Raw genomic sequence first — 18,255 nt, forward strand, 5'->3', positions numbered from 1 at the left:
CAGGAGGGCAAATCTGTGTCACAGGGATCCCAAGGCGGCTTCCAGCCTCACCTCCACGTCTCTCGTGTCTGGCGTAAACAAGGTGGGGCTTGCTCTCTTCTCCATATCCTGCAGCTTGATCAGCTTTTCTATCAGGAACATTTTGTCTTTGCCCTCCTGCCAAGAAGGAAAACAAAAACAAAAACATGGAGGATGAATGATGGTGTGGGGCTGGGAAGTAAATGATGGAAAGGTTGATTTTTAGGCAGGTAGGGTCCTGGACATTGGCTTCGCCACCAGGGAAGCCCAGTTTCCTTAATTTTAAAATAGAGGTTAAAGAAATAAATGTGCTCGGGACTTCCCTGGTGGCGCAGTGGTTAAGAATCTGCCTGCCAATGCAGGGACACGGGTTCAAGCCCTGGTCCGGGAAGATTCCACATGCCGCGGAGCCACTAAGCCCGTGCGCCACAACTACTGAAGCCTGCGCGCCTACAGCCCTTGCTCCCCAGCAAGAGAAGCCACCACAATGAGAAGCCCGTGCGCAATGAAGAGTGGCCCCCGCTCACCGCAATTAGAGAAAAACCCACTCGCAGCAATGAGGACCCAACGCAGCCAAAAATAAATAAATTAAATAAATTAAAACTTGCTAAAAAACAAGAAAAAAGAAATAAATGTGCTAAACACCACCGCAGGGTTACAAATCAGATATATCCAGAATGTGGGAACGACTACAAGACAAAAGACCTGGTTTCTCCAACAATAAATGGCAAGAGAAGCAGGAAGTGTGAACAGCTACAGATTGAAAGAAATGTAAACAACACATAAAACCAAATGCAACGTGTGACACTTTTTCAGATTTTGACTTGAGTAATCCTGCTGTAAAAAGGCAATGCGGGCTTCCCTGGTGGTGCAGTGGTTGAGAGTCCACCTGCCGATGCAGGGGACACGGGTTCGTGCCCCGGTCCGGGAAGATCCCACATGCCGCGGAGCGGCTGGGCCAGTGAGCCATGGCCGCTGAGCCTGCGCGTCCGGAACCTGTGCTCCGCAATGGGAGAGGCCACAGCGGTGAGAGGCCCGCGTACCGCAAAAAAAAAAAAAAAAAAAAAAAAAAAAAAGACACTTAATGGGACAGTTGGGGAAATTTGACCATTGACTGACTATAAGATGATAGTAAGGAATTACTAAATTTTCTTTTACGTGTGATGATTGGTACCGTGGTTATGTTTTTTAAAAGGGTGTATCTCTCAGGCATATAGAAGAGTCTACAGATAAAATGATATAAAGGCTAGGATTTTGCTTGAAAATAATCGAGATTTACAGCAAAGAGATAGTGTAGAGGACATAAGAGTATGCAAAGGTTAATGGTTGTCAGGGCTAGGTGGTGGGAAGGTTCATTGTACTATTCTCTATTTTGGACTGTGTTTGAAAATTTCCATTACAAAATGTTAAAAAGGAGGGGAGAATAACAAAGGGATCCAATGGGACTTACGTTAATGATCTGTTCATGGAGCAGTCTGATCATAATCTTCCTTCCCTCTGTGATCTGCCAGTAAAGGTAAGTGATGATTCTGGAAGAGAAGAAAAGAAAGAATGGCAGGGCTTCCCTGGTGGCGCAGTGGTTGGGAGTCCGCCTGCCGATGCGGGGGACATGGGTTCGTGCCCCGATCCAGGGGGATCCCGCATGCCGCGGAGTGGCTGGGCCTGTGAGCCATGGCCACTGAGCTTGCGCGTCCGGAGCCTGTGCTCTGCAACGGGAGAGGCCACAACAGTGAGAGGCCCGCGTACCGCAAAAAAAAAAAAAAAAAAAAAACAGACCCCCCCAAAAAATGATAAGAAGATATTAAATAACTTTTAGAAAAATTCAAGGGCAGAGTCGGGATGACCCAGAACACTGAGCCCCACTGTAGTCTTTGCCTTCCCACCAAACAGCCCTCGGCTGCCCACATGACGTGTAGATGAGGTATTTCCCCCACTAGTTTTCCAAGGGCCCCCAATTACAATACAATGAGGGTGAGGATGAAGAAGAAGTGCACGCTGCTGACAAGGTTCTGGTAGATCCAAACGACCCACAGGTAGCTGCGACTTTGACTCAGGGTGTCAATCCACCTGTAGATGGACTCAATGAAGAAGGGCAGACCTCGAAACGGGCCACAGTCAGCTGAAGGTGTCAATCTGATAAAACAAGGGACAGAGAAGCATGTCTAGTGCCAGACTCAGGTATAGTTTATTCTAGAATAGCCCAGTCGTTTCTGGGCTCTGAACATGGAACCAGCAATTCTTACCTGCTCCACCCACATCCCCCTGCAAAGGAAACCCTCTCGCTCATAGCCCCAGCTGGTGTGTTTTGTTTTCATGACCTGCACTCCAAGGACCAGCTCTTGGACAGGGGTATCACCTGATCCAACCGTAACCAATCCAAAGACCAGGCAGAAGGGTCTCAGTGGTATCCTGGCACAAAGAAATGAACTGGGACGATCAGACTCTCTTCCTTAGGAACTTGAACTAAGAAATACAAAGATGGGAGGCTGTAATCTAGGGAAGCTGGAGTTGTGGTAATAATGGCCACATGAAATCAGTTGTTGTGAACAAGCAGAAACTAAAAGGCAACAAGGAACTGGTCAGGAAGAGAGAAAAGAGAGTAAACACGGCGAGAGAGTCAAGGACATCACAGAACAGAAGAGCCTGCCCTGAAGCCGCTGAGACCCTCATGGTTCCAGTTCCACGAGTATCCTAAAAATCAACTCCCTTGTTGTGTGTTCGGTTGCTCATTCATTCTACAAAAGTTTACCGCCCTTGTACTGAGGCAGGAGATAGATGGGCTCCAGGTTAGACATTTACAAGCCAGTTTCCTTTCTATACTTCCAGATAGAAATAACAACAGGAGCAGGGTGAATAGCTGGACTTTGTCTCCAGTGGACACTTTAACAGTAATGGCAGGGGCAGAGAGGAGCTGAGTCCTGCCCAGATAAAGAGAACACATATTTCTGATTCTTGAGGTCACGGAGACTTCCCTGACTACATATGCACAGAAAGACTCCTTGGGGTTAAAAAGGAGGGGGCTCCACCCCATAATAGGTGATGCCAAGCCTCCCACAGGCCTCTGCGCTGGAATCCATCTTGGCTAAAAGTTGTGCAAGAACTGCTCTATATAAATGACCTAACCGCCTCTTTACTGCATTCCTCCTCATTAGGGAGGACACCCACACCCTTTTCTCTCCAGGTGTGTATCTCTGCCTTGCTTCTGTCTTAAATTAAAAAAACTGTTTCCCTGTGTGCTCTCCCACTTGCTGTGCTGTGTCTCTAATAAGCAGCTTTGTACCTGTTTTTACAGTTTTTGCCTCCTTGAAATATTCTTGCTTTCAAACGGGGCAAGAGCCAGGGGAACTTTGCTTCTAGCCTCTAGCCCTCTCTGGTCTAGCAGCTAGGATTCCTGGTTTTCAGCCAGGCTACCCAGGTTCAAGTCCTGGGCAGGGAACTAAGATCCTGCTTCAAACCAACGCTCACTGCTGTCTCCTTGAGATCAGTACCAGGCTCTGTGCTACATACGAAGCCCTGGAGAGTCCACGGTAAACAAGACAGACATGATACCTGCCCTCCCAGGTTCTAGTGGGAAAGATGGTCAAGCAGTGAGTATGTAATTAAACAAAGATTCAAAGGCATTTCTGACACGAACTAGGGAACGAACAAAGGAAACCACCCTGAGAGAGAGAGAGAGGAGGGGGTTGCTGACAGAAGACGAGGATGGTGGTGAAAGTCAGGTCTTCAAGAGGACTTTTGAGATGAGGGTGGAAGGAAGACCGCCAAGCAAAGGGACTGGGGAGAGCACTTCAAAGATGTAACCCCATCCCATGTGAGGAGAGGCTCCCAGGGTCCCAGGAACAGACTGAGAGCCTTGAGGCTGGAGTAGGATGGAGCCATGGGGGTGAGGTTGGAGAGGTAAGAGGGAGCCTGACCAGACAGGGCCTGTCAGTTCATTAGAGGAAGTTCTGTTCTGCATGTGGAGAGCTGCCTTCTCCCCAGCTGGGAAGCTGCAGAACTTGGAGGAAGTAAGGAAGCGTGCCGTCAAGACTGGGCACCTGGCGGGTGGTGACCCAACTTGGATATATTGCCTCCCTTGGTTGTAGCAGCATCTGTTGGTTACCAAGGCAACTTGGGTTAAACACTGAATGAAGCGTGTCTTTTTATTCTGACCTGTGGCATCTGGGGCCTTACTGATCCTGCAGAGACTGCCTTTCCCAGGGCTAGCCTACAAAGCATGCCTTTCATATGCAAACCTGAGCCCCCATCCCACCTCCAGCTCCTCTCTCAAGCGCTCACACTCTGGGCCCTGTTCCTCTGCCCCCATCACCCCAGAGTCACATACCAGCCAACTCCAGAGGGTCCCTATACCCCAGAGCCTGCTGAGATTATTCAAACTCACCACTCCTAAGCACGCTAACCCTGCCTTTCCCTTTCCTCCCCACCGAAACCACAATAAAGACTTTTGACCACGTTGACTGCTCTCTCCCTCTGCCTCTGACGGACCCTGGTGCCTCCCCATGTGACCCACCCATGGTGTGATGTGCCCCCTCCCTTTGGGGTCTGTGAGTATAACAAATTATTTTTTCAGTGGTAGTCGTCTCCTGATCTGCTGGCCTCACCATACCTGAAGAATGATAAAACCTATATGTTAAAACACGCACCCACCCCAAGTCTGCCATCTCCTACCTCCAGATGGTGAAAGTCTGCCATCTCCTACCTCCAGATGGTGATGGCCAGGGTGCACAGGGCCCCGGTGAAGGACGGGAAAAACAGCAAAAAGATGAAGACAGTCATCATCTGTGAGGCCCGCCAGGCTTTGCTCAGAGGCTGGAAATTCATCATCAGGCTGATCTGAAGAAAGAGAAGCAGTCACTTCCCTTCTGTAGCCGGAGAAGCAGGCCAGAGGGACCCCAGCCAGACATCAGCTCCCTGACACCTTTCCCAGCAGCCCCCACACCCAATTCCAGCCACCACTGGGTCACATGGGACTGAGAAAAGCCGAATGGTTCCACCTTCAGACTGACTCACATTTTTGACGTAAAACATGATGAAAAGAGTCATCATTTGGATAAAGGGCAGCAGAGGGCAGAAGAAGATTCCAATCCTATGAGAGAAAGGGGATGAGTGTCAGAGATCAGGGGAGACACAGGTAATCTGTGCGGAGGGCAGGGAAAGAGGGTGTTATGGGCTGAGTTCTGTCCCTCCGAAACTCATATGTTGAAGTCCTAACCCAGTACCTCAGAATGCTACTGTATTTGGAGATAAGGCCTTTAAGGAGATAATTAAGGTAAAATGAGGCCACTGACCTAACAGACTCATACAGAGGGAAGAAGACCAGGTGAGGACACAGGGAGAAGGCACCATCTACAGGCCAAGGACAGAGGCCTCAGATGAAACCAACCCTGCCAACACCTTGATCTTGCATTTTGAGCCTCCAGAATTGTGAGAAAATAAATGTGTGTGGTTTAAGCCACCCGGTCTGTGGCACTTTGCTGTAGCTGCCCTAGAAAACTCATACAGAGGGAGCCTGATTCCAACACAGCAAAGCAGGCAAGTCCCACCATACACAGTATCCACAGCTCTGGAAAAGAGATTTTGCACACTGGCATTTTTCACAGAACTAGAACAAAAAATTTCACAATTTGTATGGAAACACAAAAGACCCCGAATAGCCAAAGCAATCTTGAGAACGAAAGAAGGAACTGGAGGAATCAGGCTCCCTGACTTCAGACTATACTACAAAGCTACAGTTATCAAGACGGTATGGTACTGGCACAAAAACAGAAAGATCAATGGAACAGGATAGAAAGCCCAGAGATAAACCCACGCACATATGGTCACCTTATCTTTGACAAAGGAGGCAGAAATGTACAGTGGAGAAAGGACAGCCTATTCAATAAGTGGTGCTGGGAAAACTGGACAGCTACATGTAAAAGTATGAGATTAGATCACTCCCTAACACCATACACAAAAATAAGCTCAAAATGGATTAAAGACCTAAATGTAAGGCCAGAAACTATCAAACTCTTAGAGGAAAACATAGGCAGAACACTCTATGACATAAATCACAGCAAGGTCCTTTTTGACCCACCTCCTAGAGAAATGGAAATAAAAACAAAAGTAAACAAATGGGACCTAATGAAACTTAAAAGCTTTTGCGCAGCAAAGGAAACCATAAAGAAGACCAAAAGACAACCCTCAGAATGGGAGAAAATATTTGCAAATGAAGCAACTGACAAAGGATTAATCTCCAAAATTTATAAGCAGCTCATGCAGCTTAATAACAGAAAAACAAACAACCCAATCCAAAAATGGGCAGAAGACCTAAATAGACATTTCTCCAAAGAAGATATACAGATTGCCAACAAACACATGAAACAATGCTCAACATCATTAATCATTAGAGAAATGCAAATCAAAACTACAATGAGATATCATCTCACACCGGTCAGAATGGCCATCATCAAAAAATCTACAAACAATAAATGCTGGAGAGGGTGTGGAGAAAAGGGAACCCTCTTACACTGTTGGTGGGAATGTAAATTGATACAGCCACTGTGGAGAACAATATGGAGGTTCCTTAAAAAGCTACAAATAGAACTACCATATGACCCAGCAATCCCACTACTGGGCATATACCCTGAGAAAACCATAATTCAAAAAGAGTCATGTACCAAAATGTTCATTGCAGCTCTATTTACAATAGCCCAGAGATGGAAACAACCTAAGTGTCCATCATCGGATGAATGGATAAAGAAGACGTGGCACATATATACAATGGAATATTACTCAGCCATAAAAAGAGACGAAATTGAGCTATTTGTAATGAGGTGGATAGACCTAGAGTCTGTCATACAGAGTGAAGTAAGTCAGAAAGAGAGAGACAAATACCGTATGCTAACACATATATATGGAATTTAAGAAAAAAAAATGTCATGAAAAACCTAGGGGTGAAACAGGAATAAAGACACAGACTTACTAGAGAATGGACTTGAGACTATGGGGAGGGGGAAGGGTAAACGGTGACAAAGCGATAAAGAGGCATGGACATATATACACTACCAAACGTAAGGTAGATAGCTAGTGGGAAGCAGCCGCATAGCACAGGGAGATCAGCTTGGTGCTTTGTGACCGCCTGGAGGGGTGGGATAGGGAGGGTGGGAGGGAGGGAGACGCAAGCGGGAAGAGATATGGGAATATATGTATATATATAACTGATTCATTTTGTTGTGAAGCTGAAACTAACATACCATTGTAAAGCAATTATACTCCAATAAAGATGTTTAAAAAAAAAAAAAAAAGAGATTTTGCAGAGAACGCTACCCACACAGCCATCAATTAAACCACCAGAGGCCTTCAGCCAGCCCTAATCCAGGTGTCCCACATGTGGGACGTGAATTCCTCCTCCCCCTTTGGCATTCAAGAAGGCCTGAAATCCTGCAGGGACAGGCATTAAACTGCATCGAGTTACTCAGCTCTCCCCAGTGCTTCTGAGGCCAAAAGAAAAAAAAATCTCAGTTTGGTGCTAGAAGGTCCTTAAGTTCTAACGCTTTCCAACCTCCATTTCTTTAAAAAAAGAAGCAGCCTTTAGACTGAGAGCCTTGACAGACAGCAGCATCTAGCTAGATTTTTTTTTTTTTTTTTTTTTTTTGCGGTACGCGGCCTCTCACTGTTGTGGCCTCTCCCGTTGTGGAGCACAGGCTCCAGACGCGCAGGCTCAGCAGCCATGGCTCACGGGCCCAGCTGCTCCATGGCATGTGGGATCTTCCCGGACCGGAGCACAAACCCGTGTCCCCTGCATCGGCAGGCGGACTCTCAACCACTGCACCACCAGGGAAGCCCTAGCTAGAATTTAATGACTTTTTGTGATGGAATTGATTTTATTTTTCAAATTACTTGCAATTTCTGTCAAATGATATGATTTTCCATTGATGATGATAAAGACTCATTAAAAATATATTTAAATTTTAAAAAGGCAAACAATTTAAAAGATAATATTAAGTCAAAAACAGTACAGGTGATAGATAGATATGCCCCAAAAATAGGCAGGCTGGTGTACAAAAGACTAAAGTTTGGGAAACATTTTCCTCACCTCATTTTCTACCATCATCCCTAACATACACTCAATTTGTGTCACTCTATTATCTTCTTTTAAAGCTCATCATCAAAGGCAATATTCTCCTAAAACCCACAGAGATTAAATCTATAATTGCCACAGAGAAAGGAAAAGATATGTGTGTTTCTGATTGTGCTTATTTATGATTTATTAACAAAAACCTTAAAGGCCCAGAATAATGAGCATCTCATTGTAAGCTTTCCCGCCTCGAAGCTAACACTTCCCCTGGGAATCTCTGTCGAATGGTCAATAGTATGAGGGCTCAGCCTCTAGGATTCAAAAACCTGGATACTGAATCAGATGACTTACCCGCATTACTTACTAAACAACAAAAAATTTGAGTGCTCATAAGTACCATACAATCCAGCGATTCCACTTCTGTGTATATATCAAAAAGGATTGAAAACAGGGTCTCAAAGATATATCTGTACACCCATATTCATAGTAGAATTATTCACAATAGCTAAAAAGCATAAGTAACCCTGGTGTCCACTGGCAGATGAATGGATTAACAAAATGTGGTACATACACGCAATGGAATATTATTCAACCTTAAAAAGGAAGGAAATTCTAACTAACACATGCTGTATGGATGAATCTGGAGGACATCATGCTAAGTGAAATAAACGAGTACAAAAAGATAAATTCTATGTGAGTCCACTTATATGAAGTATCTGGACTAGTCAAACTCAAAGAAACAGAAAGTAGAATGCTGGTTGCCAGGGGCTGGAGGGGAGAGGGAATGGGGAGTTGTTGATTAATGGGTACAGAGTTTCAATTTTGCAAGGTGAAAAAGTTCTGGAGATTGGTTACACAGCAATGTGAATGTACTCAACACTACTGAATTGTACACTTACCAGTGGTTAAGATGGTAAATTTTATGTTATGTGTTTTTTACAACAATTTTTTAAAAAGAGCCCTTAAGGATAACAACAGCCATGTAATATCCCTACTTATAAACATTTCTGAATCAGTTACTCGCTAAGCACTTAATGCATACATTTTCTCATTTAATCGTTACCAAAACCCCGCGAAGTAGGTGCGAGCATCGCCCCCATTTACAGATTAGAAAACCAAGGTTTAGAGAGAGTTTATGTTATTTGCCCAACGGCATCCTGTTCATTGAGATAATGTGAGTAAAAGGCCTTTGTAAACTGCCCAGTTGCCAGTGGGTGACCTGGCAGTGTGCAAATGCATCAGCTAAACTACACAAAGAAAAAGTCCTCACCACCTCCAAAAATAAATTCACTGACATTAGTGAGTTATTTGCAGATAGCCAAATCACCCGGGGCAACTTTAAAGAGCTGGAAAATAAAGCACTTTACAGTTGTATGGCACGTTGGAGATTGCAAAGCAGTTTTCTTGTATCATCTGATTTAATCCTCAACACAATTCAAAGGCAGCTGTTATTATGTGCGTTTGACAGATGAGACTGAGGCTCAGAGAAGCTCAGTGACCTCAGTGAGTAGAAGAGCCAGCCCCAGAATCCAAGTTTATTCAACTCCAAATCCCCTACTTTCAGATTAGCAACCCCCCAAAAGATGGAACCTGGCAATGTAATATGCCATGCAGAATTCTGGCATTAGCTACATCATGTTAAATTAAATAAATAAAAATAGTCACTGGCTATTGGTTTGAGTTTCTAGGTGAGCTTGTCAAAAATTTGATGCAACTAGCTGGCTATCCTCAAAACACACATGCATGCTCACACACACACGTGCACACACACATGCACATGCACGCATACACAATTGCCAAAATTGAGGTGGCAAACCCCAAAGGCTCCAGAGGTCTACCAGGGCCCCACCACCAGGGAGTGAAGCAGATCAAGTGTAAGGCAACTTTCTCTGCCTTTATTTTCCCAGTTCTGTTGCGATATCAATACAAAGTAAAGTTTTCTACCATAAAAAAACTGACAGCATAAGGGCAACAATCAAGGGCAAATCAATACTGGGGAGACAATAGCTCAAGGTGGGTCTGCAGCAAACTGGAACCACTCACCCCAGCTCAAGGCCCAGCCAATTGTTACCATAATGGGAGATGATCTAGATCTTTCCTTTTTTGGCGAGAAGTCAGAAATTTTAAATTTTATGTGAAATCCCCTGATTCTTAAATACTGGTGGTTAATTCAAATTTTTAGAAAAAGCACTGCATCGGACAAGAAAAACATACTTGCAGGCTGGATATGGCCCGGGGCCCTCCAGGTTAGGAATCCCTGCTCTATGTTGATTCTTGGCTGAAGTCCTCATAAAGGAAAAGAACAGTCTGGGACATGAATTCATGGTTCTCAGACTGGCTGGATTTGGTATCACCTATGCAGCTTTGGAAAACCACAGATTCTGGGCATTGCCACCAAAATGCCTAGTCCACAGTCGGGCTGGAACCACGGGGCAAGCCAAAGATTGTCAAAACTTACCACACCAGAGTCTGTGAGTAGATCAGTTCTAGGACATTCCTGGCAATGTCAAACTCCTGTCGGCCAAGACTCGTGATAAGCCGTAGTCCAATGATTCTGTGAAAATGTCATGAGTTTAGTGCCCAAACCATCAACTCCCTCTTTCAAAAGATTCCTCACAATCGAAAAAGGAGGACAAATCCTCACCAGTTTGGAATAAAGTCATAAGTTCCCTTGCAAATTTCTGAAAATTCCAAGTATGAGCATGGTTTTGAAGAAATAATTGAGGGAAAATGGAATTAACACAATGCATTCCAATGGAGGTACTGCTAAAGTGGTTCAAAAAAATTCTAGAGAACATTATTTAAATTATCCCAACTACTATTTAAACAGATAATTAATTACGAATTTAAAATAGGTATTATTTAAATAAGATAATTAAATTATCCCAACTATTATCTTGTTTATACCACCTTTTGCTTGTTAAACCTTATTTTTCAGGGACCAAACTCAGCACTCTCAACCCAAATAAACGAAATTTTTCAGCTTTCAGTTACTGCTATTGAGTTAATGGTGTTTCCCTGTTTTCTAAGTCCACAAGGAGGAGCCCTACGTCCCCATTTATTCTGAAGAAACTTGAGACCACTCTGATTTTTTTTCTTACGGAGGAATTGCCAGTAAAAAACTGTTGTAAAAAATAAACAAAACAACAACAACAACAAAAAACTTCTCACCTTTATGTCCAGACCCTGGACAGAGGCTGAACTAAAAGTGAGTTTGGGCAAACTGAGTGAGGAAATTTGGCTTTCAACCTACCCACTGAGGAAGGAATCAGTATTATGCCATGCCATCTTATCACTAGGGCAATTTGCAAAAATAAGTAAATGTCTGTTAGGAATGAGATGCTCATAATATTATTATAAAATAAATGAATAAATAAAAGAGGACCACACATGGGCCAATGATGACATTGCCCTAATCCTGCACACCTGGAGTCTAAAATAAAAATTCGTGCATTAATTAAATTCAACGAAAGCAATGAGATAAATCTATAGGTACAGGCATGGAAAGATGACAAGGCATACTGACAGAATTAGTAAGAGCAAACTCCATGGCGATTTTGCAGTGTGACCCCATTTTTGTCTTTGAAAATTATATAGTATACACACACACAAAGCAGTGCATAGACAAATCTGGAGGAATATACATAGACTAGAATATTAAAATGGTCTATTGTGGATAAGATGTCAAATGACTCTCTGTTTCTGTGTTTAATTTCTAGAACTTTCTCAGGAGATTGCATAGGGCCAATTGAATTAAATGAACTTTGACAACAGGACTGTCAGGTCAAGATGAAATTTCAGTTAATTCAGAAGAAAACAATATTTCAAAGGACAACAGGCAGACTTAGAACAACATACACTTAGAGTACAGAAGGGACCCACACTTCATGCTCAGCCAGGACTATGGCTCTGGTTACAACGTCAGATATAATTACTCGGAGACAAACAAATATTTACCTCCTCAGGAACTCCCCCAGGAGGGAATCAGTTAAAGAGAACACAAAATCCATGAGAAGGAGCCGGTAGATTTCTTGGCCAATGAGGGTTTCCCAACACTGGAAGGCAAACAAGATTTGGGATGTGGGAGGAGGCTGTTGTCTCCACTTAGTTCCCATCTGTTCCTGGCCCCCTGTGCTCCTAAGAATGTGGCTGGTGGCTTAGTTTGACCGAGTTTTTGTGTGCCCAGAAAAGCAGACCCACTCTCAACAGAAATGCACCTTTAGGGTGAATTTGTTTTCAAGAATGTTTATTCTCTTCCTGTGCTCCTTCTTCCCCCATTAAGGCTTGCCCTCCTCAGGTACCCAAACTTTCCCTTCTCACTAGCTCTCCCCTTTAACATTTTTCTTCTTTGTTCTATGCCTTCTGGATCCCGTTTCTTAACCAAGGAGAGCAGGAGGTGTCAATGGTGAATAATGCCTCCACTCCTTTTGCTTATTAACCTTATGAAAAATCAATTAATATCTTCTTGATTAAGAAAGTGGCCTAGAGGTTTAGCAGACCAGCACAAACGGGAAGGTTGAATTAATCAGCTTATGAAACTGGTGGTTAGCTACCTCTGTAGGAAGTCAGTGCTATGAGCTGATGGATTGAGAGCTTTTAGATTTGGCTGAATGAGGAAAGTTTCAGGTGTACGGCCCAAGGATGGATGGAAGGATGGATGGAAGAATTGATGGATGATTAGATGAATAGATGGATAAGTAGATGGACAGATGGATGGAAAAATAACATGATATCTGCTCTAATATCATAAGCAGAAGCTCTTGAGAAACTCACTTCCTCCCTGGCGGTCAAAGGCAAGCTTAAGGCAAAACAGCATGGAAATCTCACCTCTTCACCAGCCAGGGCCACAATGTTGATCCAATAGTAACAAAGAATTCCAACGATTGATAATTTCAGAAGGATGTTTCTAAAAAACAGAAGCGAAAACAACTACCATTACCCTCCACAGCAGTCATCAGTGCTGTTTGCCAATATTTCCTTTGGGGCGTACAGTAGGATGGAAATTCCTGCCCCCCTGTGGTTGAGTGGGGCTATATGGCTAGATCTGGCAAATGAGTTGTGAGCAGAAATGATGTATGTCATTTTGTGTCACTTCTAGACTAGAGCATTTAAATGCCAGTGAGACTCTTCAAGACTCACTGTCTTCCCTCTGGAATGACAATCAGAAGTATTTGAGATGGTTGCTGCAATCTCAGCCTGGACCCCTGAGTGACTAACACGAGCAGAAATCCCCTGCCAACCCACGATGGGCATGTAGCATGGACAAGAAATAAACATTTGTATTCTAGACCACTGAGAGCTCGAGGTGGGGGATATTTGTTACCACAGTTTCACCTCATTTATTCTGACTGATACACCTTCTTTTAGGTATCTCCAAACTGCCTGATTTCATTTCTCACTGTAACAGTAGTACATACACATACTATTCATCAGGTGCTACCATGGACAGTAAACGTGCTAAGCACTTTATCAAATCATCCCTCTTCATCTTTACAACTCTATCATCAGGTAGGTGGTATTTTATGCCTATCTTACCGATGAGGAAACTGAAACGCAGAGAGATGAAATAACTTGTATGAGATCACACTGTTTAGGGGGATGGCAAAGGTTCAAACCGAGGACCCTCTGATTGAACAGCCTGAGGTCTTAAACCCAGTCACTTTGCCTAAATCAATACCTTCTGGTTTTAAGAAGTCTTCAGCCTTGGTGTGTCAAGAATCATGCACCACTAGACCAGTGATTCTCAAAGTGTGGTCCCCAGACCAGCAGTAGCATCTGTAAACTTGTTAGAAAGGCACACTTTCTGGCCCCAACCCGGATCTGCTGAATCAGAAACTCTGGGGTTGGGGCCCAGCAATCCCTCCAGGTAATTCTGGTGCATGCTAAAAGTAGAGAACCATTGCGCTAGACAACATTGTGAAGAAAGGGACAGGATCTGTCTTTTCAACTCCAGATCCCAAACCTCTTACCCAGTGCTTAGTCTATAGTAGACCCTCAATAGCAACTGGATTAACACCTTAGTATACAGTGATACTGTGATTTACAATAAGAAATATGTGTTTGGTCTTCTTTCCCTTTTCTGGCACTGAGCTCCTAAAGCCGTTGGAACTTTCTAAATGAGGAGAGCTATCAAGGTGCCTTTTGTTATATTAATGAAGTGACTGTTGGGAAGCCCCGAGGTCTATTAAGGTTAGGGGCTGGTTGCCATGACAACCAATCTTGTGATTAGAAGTTCTGAACTCAGCTTGCCTATCTCAGACTCCAGGGAGGGGAGAGGGGCTGGAGACTGAGTTCAACCACCAGTGGCCAATCATTTAATCAATCACGTCTATGTAATGAAGCCTCCATAAAAACCCAAAAGGAGGCGGTTCAGAGAGCTTCCGGATTGGTGACAGGACAATATTTGGAGAGAGTGGAAATCTCTGAGAGGGCAAGGAATCTCCGCACCCCTTCCCCAAACCTTGCCCTACATATCTCTTCTAACTGGCTGTCCCTGAGTTATATCGTTTTATAATAAAGCAGTAATCTAGTAGGTAAAGTGTTTCTCTGAATTATGTGGACCGCTCTAGCAAACTAATCAAACCTGAGGAGAAGTTCGTTGGAACCTCCGATCTCTAGCTAGTCGGTCAGAAGCCCGGGTGACCACATGGATTTGCGACTGGCATCTGAAGTAGGGGTGGGGGCAGTCTTGTGGAACTGAGCCCTTACCTTGTGGGATCTGACGCTATCTCCAGGTAGATAGTATCAGAGTTGAATTAAATTATAGGACACCAACTGATAGTGGAGAATGGCTTAGTGATGTGGGAAAACCGCACACATCAGAATGGGTGTCAGAACTTTATATACATTTACTGCAGTATAACTCCAGGTTAAACTAGAAAACACACTCTTCTAAGCCAGGAGAAGCTTATCATAGGTCAGAATGATTGTCTATTTCTGAGCTTTCTCATTTTCTCTGCGTGTAGAGAAGATCTTAAATATTTTATGATGCAATACGTAGGGCTAATATATATTAAAAGAGAATGAATCTCTGTTGGGATCAGAAAAATGCAAATTAGATAAAGGGATTAGATCAAAATGACACACTGAGCATACCTGCCTACCACCTCTCTATCCAAATTCCATTGAAATGATAGAAAAGTTAAAAGCTAAAAGACCCATAAAGGAGAGGAAAACACGTCACCAAGGACAGACCAGAAATACAGAGGAATTTATGGAAAATAGAAAGCAGAAATAAAAATATGAACAAATTTGGCAGAGGACTTCCTCAGAGCTTGTGGTAGTTCTGAGGATGCCCGGAGCTTAGAGACAGCGGATACGAAGTGTCTGGAAAGGGCAACTGGGTGATTGTTTGACCATGCCAGATGTCAGAAAACCTCAAAGCAACACCTGCAGACCTCAGAAGAGGTAGTTAGAATACAGAGTCTTTGGTCCACTCAAACCCACATTCAAGTAGAAAGGCAAAATAAAAGACATGTGGGAACGTGGAAGTACTTCGAAGGCGGACCATCCTGATATCTACTCTAAAATGATGTCTTATCGTCTGTTGTAAAACGAGGAAGTTGTAAGTAGGATACATTTAACAAACACTGGTGAGCAAAGAAGCAAGTCAAACAATGTGTATGTCCAAAAAAATTGTTTTATGCCCCTGAATTGTACATCTAAAATGGTTTCTTTAACCACACACGCAAAATCCCAATTGTTTCTAACCATTGAAAGGAGGCACCTAGACGTGTAGGGTGGGTAGAAGTGAAGGCTTTCTCAGATTTTTTTCTTCAGGAGAATAATACATATATAGATTAACTCTAAACATTAATCTTAGAAGTCAGCCAACTTTTTCTGTGAAAGGCCAGACAGTAAATATTTTTGACCTTGCAGGCCATACAGTCTGTGTCCCAACTCTGCAGTTGTAGCAGGAAAGCAACCATAGTGGACATGGTTGCACTCCAATAAGACTTTATTTATGAAAATGGGAGGCAGGCTGGGCCTGCAGGCTTTAGTTTGCTAACTGCTGATCTAAAACATGTATGTGTATATATGTGTATGCGTGTGTTAAAATATGCTTGTTACAAATTTAAGGGTAACAGAAATGTTTAAGATCTGTATGAAGAAACTATAAACATAGACATAAGCATAGATATGCTATTCCAGGAGCAAGGAATGGCCAGTACAAAGGTCCTGAGGTGGGTAGGCAGTTTGGCATGTTTGTGAACAATCAGAAGGTGAGTAAGGCTGGGGGCACTGAGGAAGGAGGGGGGGAAGCAGAAAATGAAGTTGGAGAGCTGGCCAGGAGCCAGATCTCAGAGGCCATGGTAAGGTAATGGCTCTGGAATTGATCAATAAGGAAAGTCAGTCTGCATGTACAGCCTTATCATTATAAACACCACCGTAACCAGGAACTGGTCAGGGCACTAGCCAGGAAGAAGCAATAAGGACACAATTTGGGTAGTTTTATACTCTGTTTATCAAAACTCTGGGGTCACCTCTAGCACATACAGTGCCTTTGTGGGAATCACAACAAGCCACCCCTTCCCAGCCAATGAATTGCCAAAAAGCAACCCCTCCACTTCCATTTGGGTGGATGAACTACAAAAATGCACCTGTTCCTCCCGGATGATTCAGTGGGTGGGTACTCAGCCTCACCGTTTGACTCATCGGAACACTGGATGATATCAGTCCCCGCACAACGCCTTAGCCAAGAACATTTGTGCAGTGCACAACCTGCCCATCTGTACATCTCATAACTGAGAACTATGTTAATCCCCAGGCTGGGAGCAATTAGGAGAGATAAGCTATTACTCTGAGCAAAAGGCAGATGTACTCAATAACTATTTCCTCAGGGCCCTTTGGACTTCATGGCTATTAACCCATACCATAAAAACACACTTTACTCTTGAAATTCTTTCTGGAAAACAGAACTTTGATACTTGAGTGTAACCCTTTCTAGCTTCCATCCATTTCCCTCCATAAAAATGGAAGCTGGTGTGGGGAGTGATAGCCACACTTACCGGATCAGGAGGCTGTAGACTTCGTGCCTTGGCATCTCATAGCGCTCCACCAGCCTGAACATGGAGTAGAAGTGAGGCATGACCAGGTTGATGCAGGACACAACGAAAGGCAGTAACAGTACCGCCCCGGGGGGCCTGTCGTTCGCCAGGAACTACAGGGGATGGAGGGAGAGAATCAAGATGCCAACTGTACACTGGACCCCTCTCTGCCTGACTCAGAAGACCCTCCCACTCCCATCGTCACGATGGGAAAACCGCAGAAGTAGATCCTCTGAGGTTAGCTATTATGGTACCATTTATCCAGCACTTACCCTGGGCCGAGAATTACCCACATGATGCTTTAATTCCCACTACAGCCCAGCAGGTGGGTGTTAATAGACTTAACTGATGGACAACCTGAGGCTCAGAGAGGTGAAGATACTTGCCCAGGGTCACCCAGCTAGGAAGTGGCAGATTCGAACCCTGGTCTATCAGACTCAGGGACCTGAGCTCCAACAGCCATTCTGTGACTTTACTTTCCTTACCAAGAGGTTTGGAAGAATGAGAATGTGCTCCTGGCCTTTGGAGCAAAAGCTTGAGTCACTGAAGCTACCACACAAGGGAATTTCTCCTCCCCTCTCCTGCATGCCCTTGTTCATTTCACTCGGCTTCGCCTGTCCTCAGATGCTGAATTAGGGGCAAGGGGAGCCTCTGCTAGCACCTGCTGCACATTTGTACGAGGGTCAGAGGGGCGCCCCTGCCTTCAGGTGTTTGGCTGGAGGGAAGCCTGGGCTGCCCCTCTGCCAGACGCCCTTGGGGTAAGGGATTCCAGTGGATTTATTTGATGTCTGACAGTTTCCCATTCCCCACCCCCAGGCCTGACTCTGCCTCTATCTACCTCTGGATGGTTTTGAAAGCACCACACGTAATTCTGGCAGTATCTTTGGAGCCAGAGTAACCTAGGGTCAAATGCTGCCCCCTCCCCATGCTTATAAGCTGCAAGGTTTCGAACCAGATGCATAGCTTCTCTGAGCCTCTGTGCCAGTCTGCATGATAGGGAGATTATCACGTAACCCATAGAGACACTGTAAGAATTAAGTGAGACCAAATAAGGGAACGTCTAGCCGCAGGGCTGCTAAACGACACAGCTGGGGGCACCATTCGTGAGAAACTGTAGCTGCCAGTGAATGCGAC

General features: G+C 44.3%; 1 protein-coding gene across 4 annotated transcripts in view; it reads right to left on the reverse strand.

Annotated features, from left to right (window-relative positions):
- Positions 1-18,255, reverse strand: part of TMC5 (transmembrane channel like 5) — a 40,798-nt gene that overhangs the window by 2,144 nt on the left and 20,399 nt on the right. For 3 of the 4 annotated variants that reach the window (XM_030847134.2, XM_030847133.2, XM_030847137.2), the window contains 9 exons: positions 17,083-17,234; positions 12,902-12,980; positions 12,032-12,129; positions 10,533-10,628; positions 5,029-5,104; positions 4,718-4,851; positions 1,978-2,151; positions 1,469-1,547; positions 52-156 (listed from right to left, as the gene is read on the reverse strand). In XM_030847134.2, the coding sequence (XP_030702994.2) occupies positions 52-156; positions 1,469-1,547; positions 1,978-2,151; positions 4,718-4,851; positions 5,029-5,104; positions 10,533-10,628; positions 12,032-12,129; positions 12,902-12,980; positions 17,083-17,234 (993 nt within the window). The remainder of the gene's footprint in view (positions 1-51; positions 157-1,468; positions 1,548-1,977; positions 2,152-4,717; positions 4,852-5,028; positions 5,105-10,532; positions 10,629-12,031; positions 12,130-12,901; positions 12,981-17,082; positions 17,235-18,255) is intronic. The other variant, XM_030847135.2, reaches the window with a different exon arrangement.

This window comes from Globicephala melas, chromosome 15, assembly GCF_963455315.2.
Source record: "Globicephala melas chromosome 15, mGloMel1.2, whole genome shotgun sequence".
NCBI classification, from domain to species: Eukaryota; Metazoa; Chordata; class Mammalia; order Artiodactyla; family Delphinidae; genus Globicephala; species Globicephala melas.